Source organism: Pygoscelis adeliae, unplaced genomic scaffold, assembly GCF_000699105.1.
Source record: "Pygoscelis adeliae isolate BGI_AS28 unplaced genomic scaffold, ASM69910v1 Scaffold113, whole genome shotgun sequence".
Taxonomy (NCBI): Eukaryota; Metazoa; Chordata; class Aves; order Sphenisciformes; family Spheniscidae; genus Pygoscelis; species Pygoscelis adeliae.
Window position 1 is genome coordinate 2521257 of NW_008825108.1, and position 19076 is coordinate 2540332.

At 38.8% G+C, this 19076-nt stretch overlaps 1 protein-coding gene across 1 annotated transcript in view; it reads left to right on the forward strand.

Moving 5' to 3' along the window:
* Positions 1–19076, forward strand: part of PAWR (PRKC, apoptosis, WT1, regulator) — a 38585-nt gene that overhangs the window by 19160 nt on the left and 349 nt on the right. The window contains exons 3-5 of the mRNA XM_009327659.1: positions 4754–4788; positions 12870–13017; positions 14408–14512. Of these exons, the coding sequence (XP_009325934.1) occupies positions 4754–4788; positions 12870–13017; positions 14408–14512 (288 nt within the window). The remainder of the gene's footprint in view (positions 1–4753; positions 4789–12869; positions 13018–14407; positions 14513–19076) is intronic.

The following is a 19076-nucleotide window of genomic DNA, read 5'->3' on the forward strand; positions in this document are numbered from 1 at the left end:
CCAAGATCCAGAGATTTCTTTGTACAAGGGTATGTGTGCTTCACTAGACTGCAATGTCACGTGCAAATTCTCCCTTTCTTGTGAGTTCTGCCTTTCACCGTAAGCAGAGACTTCTGTTCACCAGGAAGTATGGCCATAACCTCAAGGCTTCAGCATTTTCCTAAAAAGAAGCTGTTTAAAAAAATAAGAACTGAGTAAGCTTAGAGCCCAAAATTCCTAGTTGTATCTACAGACAGTTAGGCAAAATTTTGACCCAGTCAGCTACATGTCTCTCTTTCTCCATCCAAGCTTAAAAAGAGAGTTGAACCACTTGTCTATGGCTAATGGGACAACCAGGATGTTTCTGAGACCATCACCACCAAGAGCTGTGACTGATACTACTGATAGGGCATTTCAGTTTTCATATACAGTGAACATGTATCTTAATGTATTAGATGAAAGTACTCGAATCTCTTCATGTACGTCAGAGTCAAATCACCTTGTCAGTCATTGCTGACTGTCTTAAAGCTAAAAATCAGGCCATTACAGTCCTCTGTATGTAAACGTTCAGATAGGCAAGTCCCTAGATAACAATATTAGAGGGCAGAATGAAATCCTTTGAAGCTGCCAGATGTTAGGTGTGTGTTCACTGAAACTCACTAAGCTGAGAGAAGAATGCAGATGGAAAACTCAGATGAGCAGAGCAGAAACAGAATCATTAAGACTGGAAGGGATCTCAGGAAGTCTCTAGCCCAACCCCTGTGGACAAAGCAGGGTCAACCATAGCAAATTGCTCAGGACTGTGACCAGTTGGGTTTTTATTATCTCCGTGGATAGAAACTCCGTAACTTCTCTAGGCAACCTGCTAGAGTGTTTAATCTCACAGTAAGAAAGTATTTTCTTACGTTTAAGTAGAATTTCCTGTATTTCAGTTTGTCCATTGCCTTTTATCCTTTCTCTGGGCACAATGGAGTATGGCTCCATCTTCTTTACCCCATCAGGTGTTTATACACATTGGCAAGATACCTCCTGAGCATTTTCTTCTCCAGGCTGAACATTCCCAGCACTCTCAGCTTCTCCTCATGTGTCAGATGCTCCAAACCTTTAATCATTTGTGTGGCCCTTTGCTGGAGCCTCTCCAGCATGTCTTTCTCATACTGAGAAGCCCAGAACTGGACCCAGCACTCCACCTGGGTGAGGAGTCTCACCAGGGCTGAGCAGAGGGGAAGGATCACCTCCCTTGACCTGCTGGCAAGGCATCCAGAGGATGCCATTGGCCTTCTTTGCTGCAAGGGCACATTGATGGCTCATGATCAACTTCGTGTCCACCGGGACCTCCCAGGTCCTTTTCTGCACAGTAGCTTTCCAACCGGTCCACAGCATGTACTGGTACTTAGGATTATTCCTCTCCAGGTGCAAGACTTTGTGTTTCCCTTTTTTTGAACTTCATGAGGTCTCTGTTAGGCCATTTTTCCAGCTTGTCAATGTCCCTCTGCATGGTAGCACAGCCATCTGATGTATTATTAACCGCTCATCCAAGTTCTGGGTAGTCTGCGGACTTGATGAGGGTGCACTTTGTCCCATCATCCGGGTCATTAATGAAGATGTTAAACAGTACTGGTCCCTGTAGGTGACTAGCATCCAGCTGGACTTTGTGCTGCTGTTCATAACTCTTTCAGCCCGGTAGTCCAGTCACTTTTCTTTGCACCTCACAGTCTACTTACCTGGTCCATATTTCAGCAGTTTGCCTGTACATATGTTATGTGGGAAGGTGTTGAAAGCCTTGCTAAAATCGCGATAAACATCATCTGCTCTCCCTTCATCCACTGAGCCAGTCATCTCCTTGTAGAAGGCTGTCAGGTCAGTCAGGTATGATTTTGGCCACAACAACCCCATGCAGCGCTACAGGCTTGGGGAAGAGTGGCTGGAAAGCTGCCTGGCGGAAAAGGACCTGGGGGTGCTGGTCGACAGCCGGCTGAACATGAGCCAGCAGTGTGCCCAGGCGGCTAAGAAGGCCAACGGCATCCTGGCCTGTATCAGAAATAGTGTGGCCAGCAGGAGCAGGGAAGTGATAGTGCCCCTGTACTCGGCACTGGTGAGGCCGCACAGGCTCAAATACTGTGTTCAGTTTTGGGCCCCTCACTACAAGAAGGACATAGAGGTGCTGGAGCGTGTCCAGAGAAGGGCAACGAGGCTGGTGAGGGGTCTGGAGAACAAGTCTTATGAGGAGCGGCTGAGGGAACTGGGGTTGTTTAGCCTGGAGAAAAGGAGGCTGAGGGGAGACCTCATCGCTCTCTACAACTACCTGAAAGGAGGCTGTAGCGAGGTGGGTGTCGGTCTCTTCTCCCAAGTAACTGGCAAAAGGATGAGAGGAAATGGCCTCAAGTTGTGCCAGGGGAGGTTTAGATTGGATGTGAGGAAAAATTTCTTTACTGAAAGAGTAGTTAAACATTGGACCAGGCTGCCCAGGGAAGTGGTTGAGTCACCATCCCTGGAAGTATTTAAAAGACGGATAGATGAGGCGCTTAGGGACGTGGTTTAGTGGGCATGGTGGTGTTGGGTTGATGGTTGGACTCGATGATCTTGGAGGTCTCTTCCAACCTTAATGATTCTATGATTTTCCCTTCACATATCCATGCTGATTTCACTTTCTTGTCCTTCAGGATTTGTTCCATCACCTACTCTGGGACTGAGTTAAGGACTGGCCTGTAGTTCCCTGGATCTTCCTTCTTGAATAGGAGTGACATTTACTTTCTTCCAGTCCTCAGAATCCTCCCCCTACTGCCGTGACCTTTCAAAAATAATGTATCCTTAGTAAACTTTAAAAATAGCATTGGTACCGTTTAAAATTCTGTTTCCTTTGCCCTTTTAGAGGTGAAATTAGGTTGCTGTTTCATAGCTGTGAATTGCTAATTTTCAGATGCTGTCATCAATGATAAAAGTTATCAGTGTTAAAACAGTGATTTTACACTACTTTGTGGGTTTCTTCAAATAATTCCCATGACTTAACTTTGTTGAATATTGTTCTTCTGCTTATATTAGGGAAAGTGTAGCACATATTGCAGAAGTTGAAAATGCTTCATAAAACAAAATGCACTTTAAGATCAAGTTTTGTTTCTGTAATACAAATATTTTTGTCAACTTTATTTTCTATAATAATAATCTTTTTATCCTATTTTTTAGCTTGTTTATTTACTTACAAAGACATTAATACACTGATCAGTGAAGGCAGTTAATGTTTTGTAGGTTTTTCAGAGTGGATGGAATTCCTCTTGCATCTTGTTTTGAGAACTCATTTATTCCTTTGTCTGCAGTTACTGTCATAAATAGAATTTCATGCTTTGCCATTATTTTTTCCAGTAAAGACAACTGTTCAGTTCATTAAGTCCTTAAATATTATTTCCTGACTCGTTACCTAATATTTGCTGATGCTGGGAGGAGTTTTGTCTATGACTAATGAAATAATTGGTTCATGTTCTTCTTACAACATCCTAAAAAATATTTGTGGACTTACTCTGTCTAATCTGAGCCATCATCTACCAGTTGAAGCATGTCTTAATTTTTCTGTGTGATCCGACTGGTATTGGGAAGCCTCAAGCGTAGCATTATTGATGCAAATATATTGTTTCAGGATTTCTTATTTGTACATAACGCATTGATGTTTTTTCAGGGATTGTGTAACAATAAATGAGCCTGTTTCCGTACTGTTCTTTTTGTTTCCATTTCCATCTTTACAGAGCCAGAATAAAAGCATAATGGATTGTTTTCAAATTAAAAAAAAAACCAAACCCAACAAAAAAACCCAAAACAAAACCTAATCTTGGTGAAAACATCTTCCTACTGCATTGTGGGAATCTGAAAAGCAATGAAATTCTTTACCTTTTGCACCGTTGAACTTGTATTTAAAATGTGCACTGTTATTTGAAAGGTGTTCTGTTTCTCACTATTTCAGTTGTTAAGATAATTTCCAAAGCATGATCAAAGGAGATGCAGAGTATTCTTTAAGTTTGTAGTCAGAATGCATTAAGCCTCTGCAGGTGCTTAGAAAGCAATGATCAAAAATCGACTTACCATAGCTTGACAAGTCACTGTCTGACGTTTGAGTGCATGAAACATCCACATACAGACTTCTAGCCTACGTACTTAGCAGCAAATGCCAGAAGACCACTTCAGTTAGCCTGAGAGAAACTGAGGTGAGCCAGGTTGCACCTCGGTTAGCATGGCGAAGAGCATACCTGTAGTTACCATGACCCAGCTGATATGTAATAAATTGATTTGGGTCTCAACCCTGTACTACTTGCCGGCTTCAGTTTTTGTTCCGTCCAAAGGGACAGCAGTGGTGCCGAAGAATCGGAACAGTTTTGCTCTGCTGCTCTTGGACAAGTAGATGAACAGCTATCAAAGTGCACAAGTGTTTCTGTATTAGTAGTGGTAGTGAAAGCGTATTGGTGGCAGGATGCATGCTGTTTTGGTAAGCTGCATGTTCTGGATGCTCGGGGAGGGAGTAAGTGCACCCAGCTTTAAGATGTAACCAGAAGCTGTTGTTTAAGGGTTCTGAGCTGATGTTCAGAAGCAGTTAACCCAGTGACAATAATCCTGGTATTCTGTCTATTCCTGACAGCAAAATAGTGCAAAACTGAGTTGTACAGCAGCTGTTTGAGGCATGGGCCTCCTGCTCTTAACTGCAGGCTTCATTTTCTATGGAGTGATAACGTATTTTGGAAGTACAAATACAAGAAAAATGTTAATTAGTTTTCCTTTCTGTTTCTTTTAGGATTCCTCCAGGATGGTTTCAAGCAGGTATAAAAGGTATGAGATCTTTGTACACAACACATTTCTTTACACATATAGTTCTGCCAGAAATAAAGCTGATTAAATGGGAGTTTGTAGTAGAGGCTATCATACTGCTACTGTAGATATATAGCCTGATTTTGGGGTAAGGACCTGAGAGATGCAGCAAACTTATCCAAACCCCTCCATTATGTTACTATTTTAAAATAAATTCAGCTAGTATTTTGCTGGGTCTTGCTAGTGCAGAACAGTTTCCCAAGCAAATGTCTAACTTGACTACGCATTACCTAGGAGCTAGTAGTTTCACAGTTAATTTATGAGCCACCGCCTTCTGAAGTTTAATACAGGAAGATAATTTTGTTGCTCTCCACAGTAATATTGAAAGAAATTTCTATGGTCTTGTCATACTACTGTCTTAGTTGTAGGGGATGCTGCCCACATGTAGCATGTCCTGTTGTTATTTGTTTGTATTTGAGCCAAGTGTTACCCTGGTCATTACTCAAATTCTTCAATCAGAAGAATATTTCGGAAGCTCTTGATGCACCTGACCAGTGTGTGAAATTTTTGCCCATGTGGAATTTAATATTGATGCAGCTATCACAATTATTAGGAAAATGTAATGGTAACATGGGATCTAAAATACTTCAACCGAAGCAAGGCATTTGTGTAAACATATTTTTATTTGACACTTGAATGTATTCTCTTCTAGATATCCTTTACTCAGGTAAAATGCGTGGGTGGTTAATTCATCTATGTATATATATCCTGGCTGTAGAAGTAACTGCAAGGAGCGCCTACAATTACCTAGTCTTCACTGGTGTGTTTTCTGCTCCTCAGACTTGTTCACCTATAGAATCATAGAATGGTTTGGGTTCGAAGTGACCTTCAGAGATCATCTAGTCCAACCCCCCTGCCATGGGCAGGGACATCTTTCACTAAATTAGGTTGATCAAAGCCCCACCCAATCTGACCTTGAACTTCAATGATGGGCATCCACAACTTCTGTGGACAACCTGTTCCAGTGTCTTACCACCCTCATTGTAAAAAATAATGGCCTATCCTGTTATGCTTCAGATTTCTTAGCGTGGTTCTGTCTTTTATATTTATATTCCTGGGTTCTCATAAACCTAGTTGAGTGATGCTTTTTATTGCTGTAGGAGTTTTTTTTAAATCACTTTGTCATTACAGAATGGGTGGACTTACTGTCACAACCTTAATAACTATATAATTTCATGATTACTTTCTTATCAATCAAACACATTTTAGTTCAGTCTCCACTTCCTCTTCAGTCCCCATGCAGAATTTCATTGCTATTTGTAGCTGCCGAATACTTAGTGGTGTGTGTCATAGTGCTTTGTGGCTTTTCATAAACCTTATCTTTACTCTGTTCACATGCTGTATATCCTCACTCACTTGCAAAAACTTGGTTGTGTGTGGGGTGGTAATAAATAGAAGTTTGTGCAATCACATTCGTAGCTTATTTGAAAATAAGCTAATTCTTCTGATTAGCATTGCAAAAATAGGAAACTCCAAAGCTAGAAAATGCTAAAATAAGACTTGTTTGTGTGGTCTTTATTCAGTCAGCTGTAGTTATATGTAGGATGTACATTCTTTTTTTGTGAACTTTCCCCCTCAGGGCTGGAATCACATTCAGGTGGAATCTGACTCGCTGTGAGCTGCTGTTCAATATATTGTTATGTATGTTGCTCTCTATCTTACTCATTGCATAGTTTTCAAACGTCATGTTGAAAACAAAGGATTATTCTCCTGCGAGGTCAGCGCAGTGCCCGGTGCTCACAAATATTAAGAAGGTTTTAGTCTAACTGTACCTCCATGAGGTATACAGTAGCTAATATTTTATAGATAAGAGACTCAATGCCCACTGGCATTAGAGTTAACAGTATCTCTTGATTTTCTGCTATATTTGAAAATGTCTACCCTCCTCCCAAGTAGTTTTTCGGGTAAGAGTACTCAAAAAAAGTATGGCTCCCAGTGGTTTTGCTTTGTAGTGTGAATGCTAAAGGAAGGAGTCGGGACCAGAGTCCTCTTCTGTTCTGGCAATGTTTGGCTTGTTTGCCCCTTCCAACACCTGCAATAAGGGAAGGTCACAGAGAAAATGGCCTCCTCTACAGTAATTCTCATTCACTGTGGTGTAGATCTCACTTATGTCCCTAATACAGCAGAATTACTTTGGAAACCGAAGATGCCATTTTGTGACTACACCTAGTACTGAATGTGAATACCAAAAGGCTGAATTGAGACTATAAGCTGCTTGAAGGCTCAAATATGTTCAATTTAATGTGCTTTTAACTGTTTTGGGTGTACTCCCTTAGGTTTTCAAAGCAAATTGAGAGCAAAGCATGTTCTTTGAAATGTTTCTGTCTTCGTTTTTTTTCCCCTGTTTTGTCTCCATCTTCTGTCCTTTTCTAACTTCTAGTCCTGGGTTACTGATACCATCCTGGGCTGCCAGTACCTTCCTTTTCCCTTTCCGTATAGCTGTCTTCATGTCTGCATTGAGATACCCAGCATCCTGGCTTATGGAATTGCTGTTCTCTTAATGTGTTCCAGGGCTCAAGGAATTGCACAGATTTTTCTACCTATTTAATCAGACATACTGGCTACTTTGCCTTATATGGATGCAGCAATCCGTGGTTAAACATTTATATGGCATTGCTGAGAAACCCGTTTCACTGAGTGCCCATTGACTGGAAGACATGTTTACAAATGAACTCTGCTGGCTGCTGTTGTGTTATGCTACTTCTGTTCTGGCTGACTTGGACAAACTGAGCCTGTCTCCTTATGCAGTGAAGTAAATAAAAGTTTGAGATGAGGATCTTAATCTATAATTGTCTGTCTTCTGAATTTACTTCAAAAATTTTCATACTTACATCCCCAAAATTTGTGTAGGGGTTCCTTTGTAGTTGCATTATTAACTGCATAAAATATTTTCAAAGGAGAGTGATGGTTCTGTTGTGATCTGGAGTTCTACTGTAAGAGCTATTAAAAGCATGCCCAGAATCTTCAAGGTCATGCTGACATGAAGGCCACAGGACATGTTCATGAGCATATCTGGGAGTTGTGACCAACTATCTGTTCCTGACTGTGAGCTTCATGTGATTAAGATGTGTAGGTATCCTTCAGTGGTAATAGCCCATATCAACTTCCTCATCTTTCATTTCTCCCTAAGCTTTTCTTTATGCGTATGTCTCATCTTGGCCATTCCAAACTTCTGTTACTGTTGTTTTTGCGCTGCTCTGTGAGTAGTTATTTTAAGGCAACAAGCATGTTGCCATTAGTAAGAACAGTTTTCTGATTCAGGTCTGATGCTATCAGCATAGTTGGTGTCGTCAGTGATTTCTCAAACGAGAATGACAATGTGTATTCTGTTTATTGAAATATTTGAGTGTAATCTACATGTAAACACGAATTACATTTCTCTTGCATTCTGTGAACTAAAAAGTTTGTTTGCAAGTAACAGTAAAGCAAGATATGTATGTGGTCATAGGAATATTTTTATAAGTACAGAGAATTTGTTTTAGCAGCTTATTTTTAAGACTGTCTACTAGCTTCTGAACCAATTTAGCTTCTTTTTTAGAAAGGTCTTAAATTGAAAGGAAAACCTTGCAAATCGGGATTTAAAATAACTCAGAAGATTTTTGCATGGTTCATGGATCAGTCAGATCAGGCTGGATCAGTTTACAGAAAGAGTTAGATTAAAATCTCTTAGTGGTTCAGGGGTGTTTTCCCCTTATAAGTTTGTTTATTAGTGGAAATGAATATGATATAGTATGGCTTTATGGCTTCCAGACAAAATGTCAGAGGGTTCTTTCCCCCTCTTTTAGGATAGTACAGCACACTAAGATGGAACCCAACAGGCAGAGACCCTTGCCCACTAGTTCTAAAAGACCATGTTGTACTCAAGTGTAACATTCATGCAAGAGTTGAAAAATAAATGAGGAAGGAGACATCACAAGGAGAGAAGAATGAGTGTTTCAGAGCACTCATTGGAAGTGCTGTGAGGGAAATGTTAAAGCCCTGCTGAAATTCTCGTGCTCAGTGTTTTTAGATTACTACAAAGCTTAAACTATAACAATTTACATTCCATCATACTAACCTTGGTCTCACTAATTCAAAAAAATACAGCTGCAAAATACTATTTCATGACACTGTGCCCAGACTTGCCTACTTGCCTGTGTTTGGGAGTTTTGCAGCAAGGGTTGGCTGTTGAAGCACTGTCTCATCTAGCTTGTTACATTAGGATCGCTACTGTGCAGATATGAACACTTAAAATAGACAGGGGTCACTCCAGGTGCTTTTCTTGACTTCTGTATCCCCTTTTCAGCCAATGCTGATGTTATGAGAAGGCAGAAACACTTAGGATTATTTCTGCAGAACTTTTGATGGTCTAAGTTGAGCCGGCTGCAGTTTCTCATTGTCCCTTGTGTCAGTGCTCACGCAACTGGACAGGGTGATGCTTCAGGGAGCCACTGTGGCTGAAAGTTGATGGCTTCCTTGGCTGGGCTGCTGGACTGCTGCATCAGCTCCTTGAATGGTTTCCTACTCAAGTCACCTGAAGGCCAGAGCCAGGAAAAGTGGAGGAGGCTAGGAACGTACAGCTGTAGGGAAGACAAGACTGCCTTTCCTTAGCTCAACTCTGAAAGCCATGGACTTGGCTTAAGCAGTCCAAAGTGGCCTATTTAGAAATACTGTCTTTTGCTCATTCTTCCAAAGAAACTGTTAGCAACTGACTGGATTTCAGCAACATAATTAGGAATTTCCAAATCAAGTATAGTTACAAGATTCTGGCAATGAAAACAAATGTGTTGTAGTTGAAATCAATGACCTTTAGAGGTCCCTTCCAACCCAAACTATTCTGTGATTCTATGAAATCTGGTTTTGACTGGGTGATTTTAATTTGATGAAACTGCAGTTTGGACAGCGCTTCAGGAAAACATTGAAAGAACCAAAGAGGCATTGGAAGGAGCAAGATTTATTCTACCTTACTGTAATATTGCTGTTAAACCTGCCCCTTTGCGAATAACTGATTCATTTTATATTAAAGGAAATTACTGAACATCATTCCAAAACAAAGCTTTTGTTTCTGTGTAAGAGTAGTCAAACTGCAATGTGGGTTGATTTCACTATATGATTTTTATTTAAGTACAGCCAGAAAAAACTTTCAAAAGCAAGTCGTCTTAAGTTGCAAAAGTGTTTTCTGTTTTCAGCATTCTAGTACAGGAATACACATTTAAAATGAGGTTTTGATGGTGGCTAATTGAAAGTAAGCTGATGGAATAACGAGTTGAATTTTCTTAAATGTTATCGAACGTGCCCTTTTGAAGCAATAGTGAGGGATGTTTCTATCCAGATGCGTTCTCCTTTGCTGCTCTCTGGGTGGGCACTCTAATCTCGTGTACGTATGGCTACAAATACAATCTCAGACACTCTTCTTGAAAAATAATTGAAAAAAATACTGTTTCCTGCAGGCATAGCCTGTGGCTAGATGTTTCAACTGCAAGTGTTGAAACAGTCATGTGCATAAGTTACTTGAATGCTGAAAAGTGGAATACTTTTTGAATTGAGCAGTGACTCTAAATTTTTTCAACTTGCCAGACCCCTGTCGTTTTTCTTCTGGTGCTAATGACCACTTTTACCCAATGTACGTCTACTGACAATAGGCTTTCTTTTCTTCCATACCTTTTGTGAGACTCCAGCAACTTCCAAGTTGCAAGCGTTTGTAAACCTTTGGTCAGTTAGAAAGCGGAGGAGGCAAGGTTTCAGTTGCAGTCTCAAACGAAATGGGTTCTGCTGTCACATGCATGCACTTCCCTGTCGTCCCCCCCTCCACCCCCGAAGGCATAAACCCAATTTGTTTTCTCAGTAGTACAAAGCTCTTCAGTTTGGACAGATTATCATTAGTAGTAGTAGTATTGTTGTTACATTTTTATAAATATATTTATATTATAAATATAAACCAAATTTTTATACATATATACACACACACACAGAGGTTTATTTCCATAGAGATCTTTGTTGGGGCTGGTTGATAGGTATTTTCTCTTAGCAAAGCATAGACACCAAGTTCAGTGATATTGTTATTCTAGATAAGTTTTCTTTCTTGTTTAAGGCTCACAAAGTGATATTGTATCTGAAGACTAAAATTACATGCTGTGCAAAAGATATGTCTACCATGTCTGGGATGGTACCTCTTTTGCTGTTGCTGTGTACTGAACATTGATTCTAACAGCCAAAGTAATGAACTTCATCACACTCCTTGTGTTAGGTTACGGACCAGTGCCTCCTTAAATGTTTGTTAAAATCCCATTTCCTAGAAGTCTTCATGATACGTTCTTTGTACTTGCTGATACTGAAAAGGAATGTGTTCAGTAGGGTCTGCTCCCCAGCGGAATAGATGAAGAAATTCTTGAGTGTGAGTTTCAGGGAAAATACAGAAAATGTCTTAATTTCCAGTATTAATGAAACCCGTCCTATCTAGGTATTCTTTCCTTCTAACTTTCCTGTAGGAGCCTCTGCCGATACCACTCACTGGAGCTGAGTTGAGATACTCCAGTATATTGGCAAAAGGGTTCATTTTTGAGTGATGAAAAATTGAGCCTTTTTTTATGTGGTCTATCCTTGTGACATTAACAGCACGAAACAACACATCTTTCAGAAAGCTAAATAATCTAGAATTTATAGAGTTAAGCTAAAATATTTCTCTTATGTTGTGTTGCAACACGCGTATCCGGTCCTAGAAATGTTTTTAAAAAAAATCTTCTAGATGAAGAATAAACAGTGCTAAATATGGTAATAACATTAAGCTACAAAATTCCTTAGAATTGTGTGCCTTGGAAGCTTCACACATACTGGAGCAAAACAATAGTTATATCCATGAAAAGACATCCCTTTGCCAGATATTCCTGCTTTTGATTTGCACTGTATCCATCTAGATTTGCACATTGTCAGCAGGGGTTTTCTGGAGTTATGAAATGCAAAACTGTTAAATGAACACGTCAATCATATACTCTGACCATGTCCAGACAGCTTTTGAGTGTCTCCATTCGAGTTCTCCCGGTGAAGACTGAACAAGGGGGTTTTTTGTCTTTGGCTGTTTAGCTGTATGTTTTCAAAGTCAAAGTAGTGTGGTTTTGGTGGATTGGGGAGTGAAAGATCTGTATCTCTCTGCCTGGTCCCAGGGTGCTCTGTTCTGCTGCTCTTAATTATTCATTAGATTCTACATTGAAGGTAAATAACATTGCTGTTAGGAAGAAAATAGCTATGGGAAGAACACTGTTAAATTTGTGACTTTGAAAATGCTTGACTTGTAATATATATTTTTTTAAAATAGCACTGGTTTTGTGCATAGCAATCACAATGGAGAATCCGTAAGCTTTTTTAAAACTAGCTTATGTGCATTTGCAGTGTTAAGATTCTGTTAAGATTCCATTGCAGTGATTTTTGAGGAATAGACACATGATCTAAAGGAAAAAACATATCACCAGTTAATGAGTGAGTGCCTACCAACTGAGCTGTGACAAACTGCTGTGTATCCAAGTTCTGAAGTAAAATATTTGGAAATGGCATAACATTAATACGTTGGGCCCACATCACTTTCTCACTTTGGTTTGCTTTCCAGTTCCTTACAGGCCATCTCCATAGTTCCTGAAAAGATACGTGTAAGCTTCTTACATTTTGGACATGTACTTGTATTTCATCCTTTATGTTTTAATCTACTTAAGATGATGCTTGGTTTAAACACCGTAGTGGTATTTTGCTTTTTAAAATAAAGTTGTTTAGCTTGGTTTTTAATGTGCACAGTTCATATACAACTTTTAAATCTTTAAAAATAAGATAGGGTAAGTATAAGTATGGTTTTAAAGTTGATTACCTATGTGATGAGAGCTGCATTATCCAAGTATTCAGCTCCCTGAGGCAGTGAATTTAGTGAGTTCTCAGCCACACAAGAGCTGTGAAATAAGTTCTCTGCAGTTTATTAGACCGATCTATTGAGTGCTTTGGAAAGCACTTCTTGTTACTTCTATCGTTTCCATTTTGTTAAATGTGTAAATAGGTGTCTGCTTTGCTCTTTGCCTTTGTAGCACAGCTAATGCACCAGAAGACGATGCTCCAAATAGATACTCCCGAACAGACAGGACAACTTACAGCAGATACAGCAGGGATGCAAATTCTTCTGGCAGTTCTGTACCAAGTAATGCTTTGGAAAAGAGGATTGAGGAACTTGAAAGGGTAAGTACCAACTAACACCTGCATGGCATACAGGTGAAATAAAGTACCTTTGAAACTCCATGGGGAAATTTACAAGTAAAATATCTAGAAATGATGCTAAATGCTTGAAGTACAGATAGTTTTGTCTGTAAAAACTTATAAAGAGTCAGACTGACTGAGAAGAATGTGAACTTTCTAAACACAGACGTTTAGTTTTCATTTGGTATATGAGTGAGAAATAGTTGAGGTAAAGATCATACACTTAGAGAGCCAGCAGTGCTCTGTGTATTTCTCATATGTACCTCGTGACACACCAACACAGGGCAGATAACTTGGGGGAAGGAGGGACTCGCTGGCTGTTCAGAAAATTAGCAAGCCTGCTTCCGATCTACTGCTTGTTTCGGATTTTCTTTTAATGTACTGAAATATAAAATTTAATTACTACCCAGTTTGTTAAAGTTTTAAACATTTAAAATATATATTTAAAACAAAGTTTTCATTATTTCAGACATTCTTCATACAGACAACTTTGGGAAAATGTAATAACGTTAAAGTTGAGATTTTCACCTAAAACAGTATTTTGCTAAATAATGTCATCTGTGTAATCTATTACTGGCTTCCCTGTCTTCCTCTGAAGTGGATTTTTGTGTGTAACTTGCCAAATATTCTTGATTTCGTATGGATGAAGGTTACTAAATAAACACAATTCGAATAGATCTTTTTTTGGAAAGGCTGAAAATAAAGCATATTTTGTAGAAATTACTTTTTTTGAAGACTTGGGGAAGCCTGATTTGAGTGAAGTACACTGTAATTCTCCCTTCCAAATCAGCTTCCTTCTGAAATAATCTAACTGCCAGTAACACAGAAAATAGAGGAAGATTTAAGGGCTTTCTTTCAATATCCTGAACCCTGATTTACTGAATTCCTAATGAACATTTTCATTTTTTTCTCACATTCAGGCCCACAGATCTAACAGTGAGTCTTCATTCCTTGTTAACGGTAGTATAAACCCACCCCTCCAAACAAACCAACCAAAAAAAAAAAAGGATGAGTAACCCTCCCAATACAACAAATTTGGAAGCTGGTACTTTACATTTATTTACTTCTGTTTTGGGCCCCTATCCAATTTTGGGTTCATGCTTAAGTTAAATATTAATTTAAACATTATCTTTGGAATCAGAGATATCACACCGGTTTGCTGTGGGTAAAATATTTTCTTAGATGTGATTCTTTAGCTCCTTGAAATGTAAGGGCTTGAAGATGTGGGTTTGAGTTGGTGTAGAAAAGGAATTGTAGGTAAGTGTGTGTGTGTTTTTCTTTTTTGTTTGTTTGTTTTAAATGTTAATAAATCAAAACTGTCTCTTAAAAACAAAAATTACATTTCAAACTTCATTGTATATTCTGGTTTTAGGAACTTGCAAAGGAGAGACAGGAAAATGCAAGATTAATGAAGATGACACAGGACAAAGAGGAACTAATTGGAAAGCTGAAGGAAGAAATTGATTTATTGAACAGAGTAAGCACATACTTTCTTATATAGTGCTATATAAAGAGGAGATAAAAGCCTTTGCATTCTCTGTGCTCTTCTTCAGGCACCCGCAACCACTGGGCAAGGTCAGAAGAAAATGAAGTGTGGGGGTTTCTTTGTGTAGCTTTTCAAGAGGCATGTCAATAAGTTACATTTTTTCCAGGTGACTTCTGTTTGTCATGATTAACTCCCATAAGTTGTGTGTTACTGAAGTACCTAAATTTCTTGTTGCTATAAGTGTTCATAGAACAAGGTTATAAAAGCAAGAGTTCTTTACTGACTCTTCTTTCCAAAATCAGTACATAGCATACCAGGAAATAATTAAGTTGGGGTTTTGACAGTTTTCTCAATAAATTGTTACCAAGGACCTATGTTAGACAAAATAATTATAAATTTAATTCCATTTTATTCAGCTTTTAATTACTAATAATAGTTCAGATGATCTTAGAAAGATTTGGGAGTAAGCGCTTTATATTCTGACACATATTCTCATACTCTACTGTTGATCCCCAAGTAAAGGCAGAACAAGACAGGGGGCGGGAGACTTGGGCTAGCATCGCTCAGGCAAGGTGAGACTTGGGCTAGCATCGCTCAGGCAAGGTGAGACTTGGGCTAGCATCGCTCAGGCAAGGTGTGTAGGCAGGAGAAGAGGGGGTGGAAGAGTGAGACATGCTTGGGAATGGGACAGGATGCGAAGTTTTAAAGTTGACAGAAGATACCAATTTTAACAAGTCGCAGTTTTAAGGGCAGACTGGAACTCTTTCATAGAACGGATTAGTGACATCGTCTTGAACTTCCTGGCTGAGGCCCTGGATGTACTAGGGAAATATGCTTCTACTGGTCCAGTGCAGACATTCCCATAAAAATTCAGAAAAAAATTTCAGAACTGGCTTTAGTCAATCCAGTAGTGAAGGGAGGCAATAACTCTATGTGCGTAGTGGCAAACTTTCATTTTGCACTATTCATTTGTAGCAAAGGAGGACAACAAAAGTTTGCAACTAATCTAGAGAACTAAAGTAGCTGAGATTATTCTGAAACAGATACCTTTTTTTTTTTTTATAAAGAAAGTTGGACGTTAATTTGTAGGATAAATGAAGTATTGTCTGTTTTGGAGAGATTTCTATTTTAATTGGAGAATTGGTCTTTATGCCTTTCTTCCATTCTGCAAGGAGTCTGTCACATCTAAGCTGATGACCTGATACAGTCAGGCAAGTGTTCTTTCCTTCTACATAATGGATGACAAAGCTACTTAATACTGCTGGTCACACCTGACTTCCTGACTCAGAGGTCAGAAAGAACAAATCAAAAGACCCTAAATCATTGAAAGCTTGTGTTTTAGGACCATGACTGTTTGCAAGGTTTGCTATTCCAGAAACAATGTTGGGTTTTTTTTTCTGCTATATTTGAAGTATGATGTCCTAAATTAAATCCATTGAATGCCTGACTAGAAACAGTCTCTGAACATTTGCAGTGAAGTCAAGCAGTGCCTGTGCCTTGCCTGTGTTGAAGTATGATGGCAATTTCTGCTTGTTGTGTGGAAAGAAAACGTAAACCAGAATATAGTCCTTCCAAAAACCTCTTTATTATAAAATGACTAAAATTGTACCGTTCCATGAGATATATAAAGCCACCTTATTGGTGCTCCCTAGGTAGCCTCTTGCAAACGCAGAAGAGAATGTTTTCTTACATTTTTCTCCATCGGGTCAGCATTTATCATAGCTATAACATTGTCTGTTAGCTTAATTGCAGTGCAAGCTATTTATGTTTGCATCCCTTGGGGTTTTCTTGACGATCAAATAGCTGCCTTTTGACTTTATGACCAGCTTAATAATTTGTCGTCTTACAAAAGTTTGAACCCGTGTCTCAAGTGATGCTTCCATTAAAACAGATGCAGTTTTGCTTTCTTTTTTAATAGCTCTTGGATTTATGATTCCTTCTATATTGGCTATCCATGTGGATTTAGAAAGAGGAAAGCTTTAGAATATTAAGAAAAGCTACAGAAATACTGCATTGTTCCCATGACAGAATGTTATGGAAGTTAATAGTGCAGTCGTATTTGCCTAAGGTTTATCGTAGCTGAGATCATGAGAGCCAGCACGCTGTTCTTCATGGAATGTTACTCTGTAGACCTGGCACCAGGATTGGATGCTTTGCCTGGAAGAACAGTTGTGATCTTCAGCCTTCTGCTCAGATAAAAGAATGTCCTGAGGACTGAACTTTACTTAGTGAGCTTATGCAGAGATCTCTTTAAAAGGTTTTGCTGGTAGGTAACCTAAATAGGGGGTTTTAAATTTGACCATCTACGCATTCATGGTATTTCTCCATCTTTTCTCTTAATCAAAATGTGTAGTTATTGCATGTTAGGTTGCATAGACATGGAAAGAATTTCAAGTCAAAGAGCCTAAATAACTTTTTAAAATGCCATTTTATTGCATAGCTTTCTGACTACTCAGCCCTCATATTTAAAGAAATGCTCTTTCTAGAAGTTTCAGCCAGTTCATAACCATGGATGCATCCTTCAGGGGCAAAGATCTTGTGTTATGCTTGAAAAACTGTTTTTCCAAGAATCCTGAGAACTTCTTGGCAGACTTTTTCTCATTTTAAGTAAATATATTTATTTAATGTAACAATATAATTTTACTGAGATCAGTCAGTACATCACAAAGATACTTAAAGACCATATTGAGAAACAGAAAAGGCTTTCTGCCATAAATGGCATTCTTTCACTCCAGTACATAAGCCACTAAGAGTATGTCTGCCGTGTTTTTTGTAAGAAAGGGGTAATTGCTTCATAAAAACCTCAAATGTCTGAAGGGAAAGGCATCTCAAGACACTTAAATATTTGTAGGCTAAGTTCAACTGTCGAGTAGTTTACACTTGGTCATCTCTGACCTCACTAAGATGTCATTGTAGTTAAATGTCTGTTTGGAGAGAGTCTGTCAGTGAGGATTTACAATCCAATTAGTGGCAGTTTTGTAGTTATCGGTTCCTTTGGTATGTGAAGTCCAAGCTTTCCTGCTGTTGCATCTTTTTTTACTAATAAGCATACATTAGTGTTGTAATTTTGAATACGAAACTTTAAATTTCAGAGTGGCAAAAAACACCTGCATTTCTTGGTCCATTGTTTCAGTAGATATTTAAACTGCAAGTTACTTGTCCTGTCTCATATTCAAGAAACTCTCACTTGTAGTAATTTTTGGAATGTTATTTTCACAGCATAAATATTTCACAAACTTTTAAAATTTTATTTTGAGTAAATTACAGGTATTCTAAACAGAAGGTTTTTAGGTAAGCTTTAATTGAGGCATCTGATGGCTAGGTTAACGATGAGTTCAAACACAGTATTATGTATACTGAACTAAAAAAAATTACCATTTTATTGAAAAAGTTGTCCCTTCCATCTGATTGTTGATCTGAACTGCACAAGAGAGAGAACAAAGTGTGTTTCTTAGAATGACATAGTAAACTGTATTTATAGTAGCTATCCATCAAAACTTTCCATGTTTAGATGTTTAAGTCACTTGTATCTGTTATGTCGGAGTGGTCAAATGCTGTTCCTGGAAGTTGTTCGTACTGTGATGCAGCATTACTTCTGTGAGGCAAAGAGGAATTTCTGCTAGTGATTTCTTGATTCCACGTTACAAAAACAATAAAGTAATTGCAAAGGTATTGCAGTATGGATTTTGGCTTGGCAAACTGAAGAGGCTGTTAAAAATAATGATACCAATTAAACACAACACCTCTAGCATGCACTTCTGGAATGACCCCACTAAAAAGAAACAAGAAAATAGGCTCCGTATGTCAAACACAGCTTAACAACTTAAAGGAACAAGAGAGAGAAAATCTTTTCTCTACTACTGTTTTATGTTTAATCTAGCATGGCAACAGCAGGGTTTTGCAATCTTCAATCAAAAGGCATCTAAGATCTCTAATGAGAATCCTGATTCTTCCTCCTTTGCCTGCCTTTCATTTTCCTCCTTAAAGTGCTGTCCTTGAGGTTGCTCTTCTGTTTCTTCATTTTTTCATTCTCATTCTGTTTCTTCCGTGGTTTTTTGTACAGTAAAACTATTTTTACCAAAGTAATGCTTACATTAAACAGCAAGTTCACTGGCTTTCACTTTAAAGGCTTGAAAAGACTTGGTAGGAAGTGAAGAAGTGAAATGGGGACTGGGTAAACATGGTAATCGGTGGAAGAGGGATGAACATTTGGGGTGGGAGCAGTCTATTTTAAGCACCCGTTATGACTGTGTATGCTGTCTGTCCTTTCAGTAACAGTTTAGACAGAAGTTACAAAATGCCTTTCAATTTTGTTTCACAGAAAATGGGGGCGGGGGGAGTGGCCAGGCAGTAATTTTTCTGAAAATTTTGATACTTAATTAAAAACACAAAGCAGATCTTCTTGCAGTAATAACCAGTGGTGTGTATATGTGAGCGGGATAGTTGCAGGCAAGCACAGTCTGGGGAGCAGAGGCAATAGGTGACTGATACACTCTCTGTGTATTCCAATAAAATAATCACGCCCATCCTATTTTGGTTTCTTGATGCATTAATT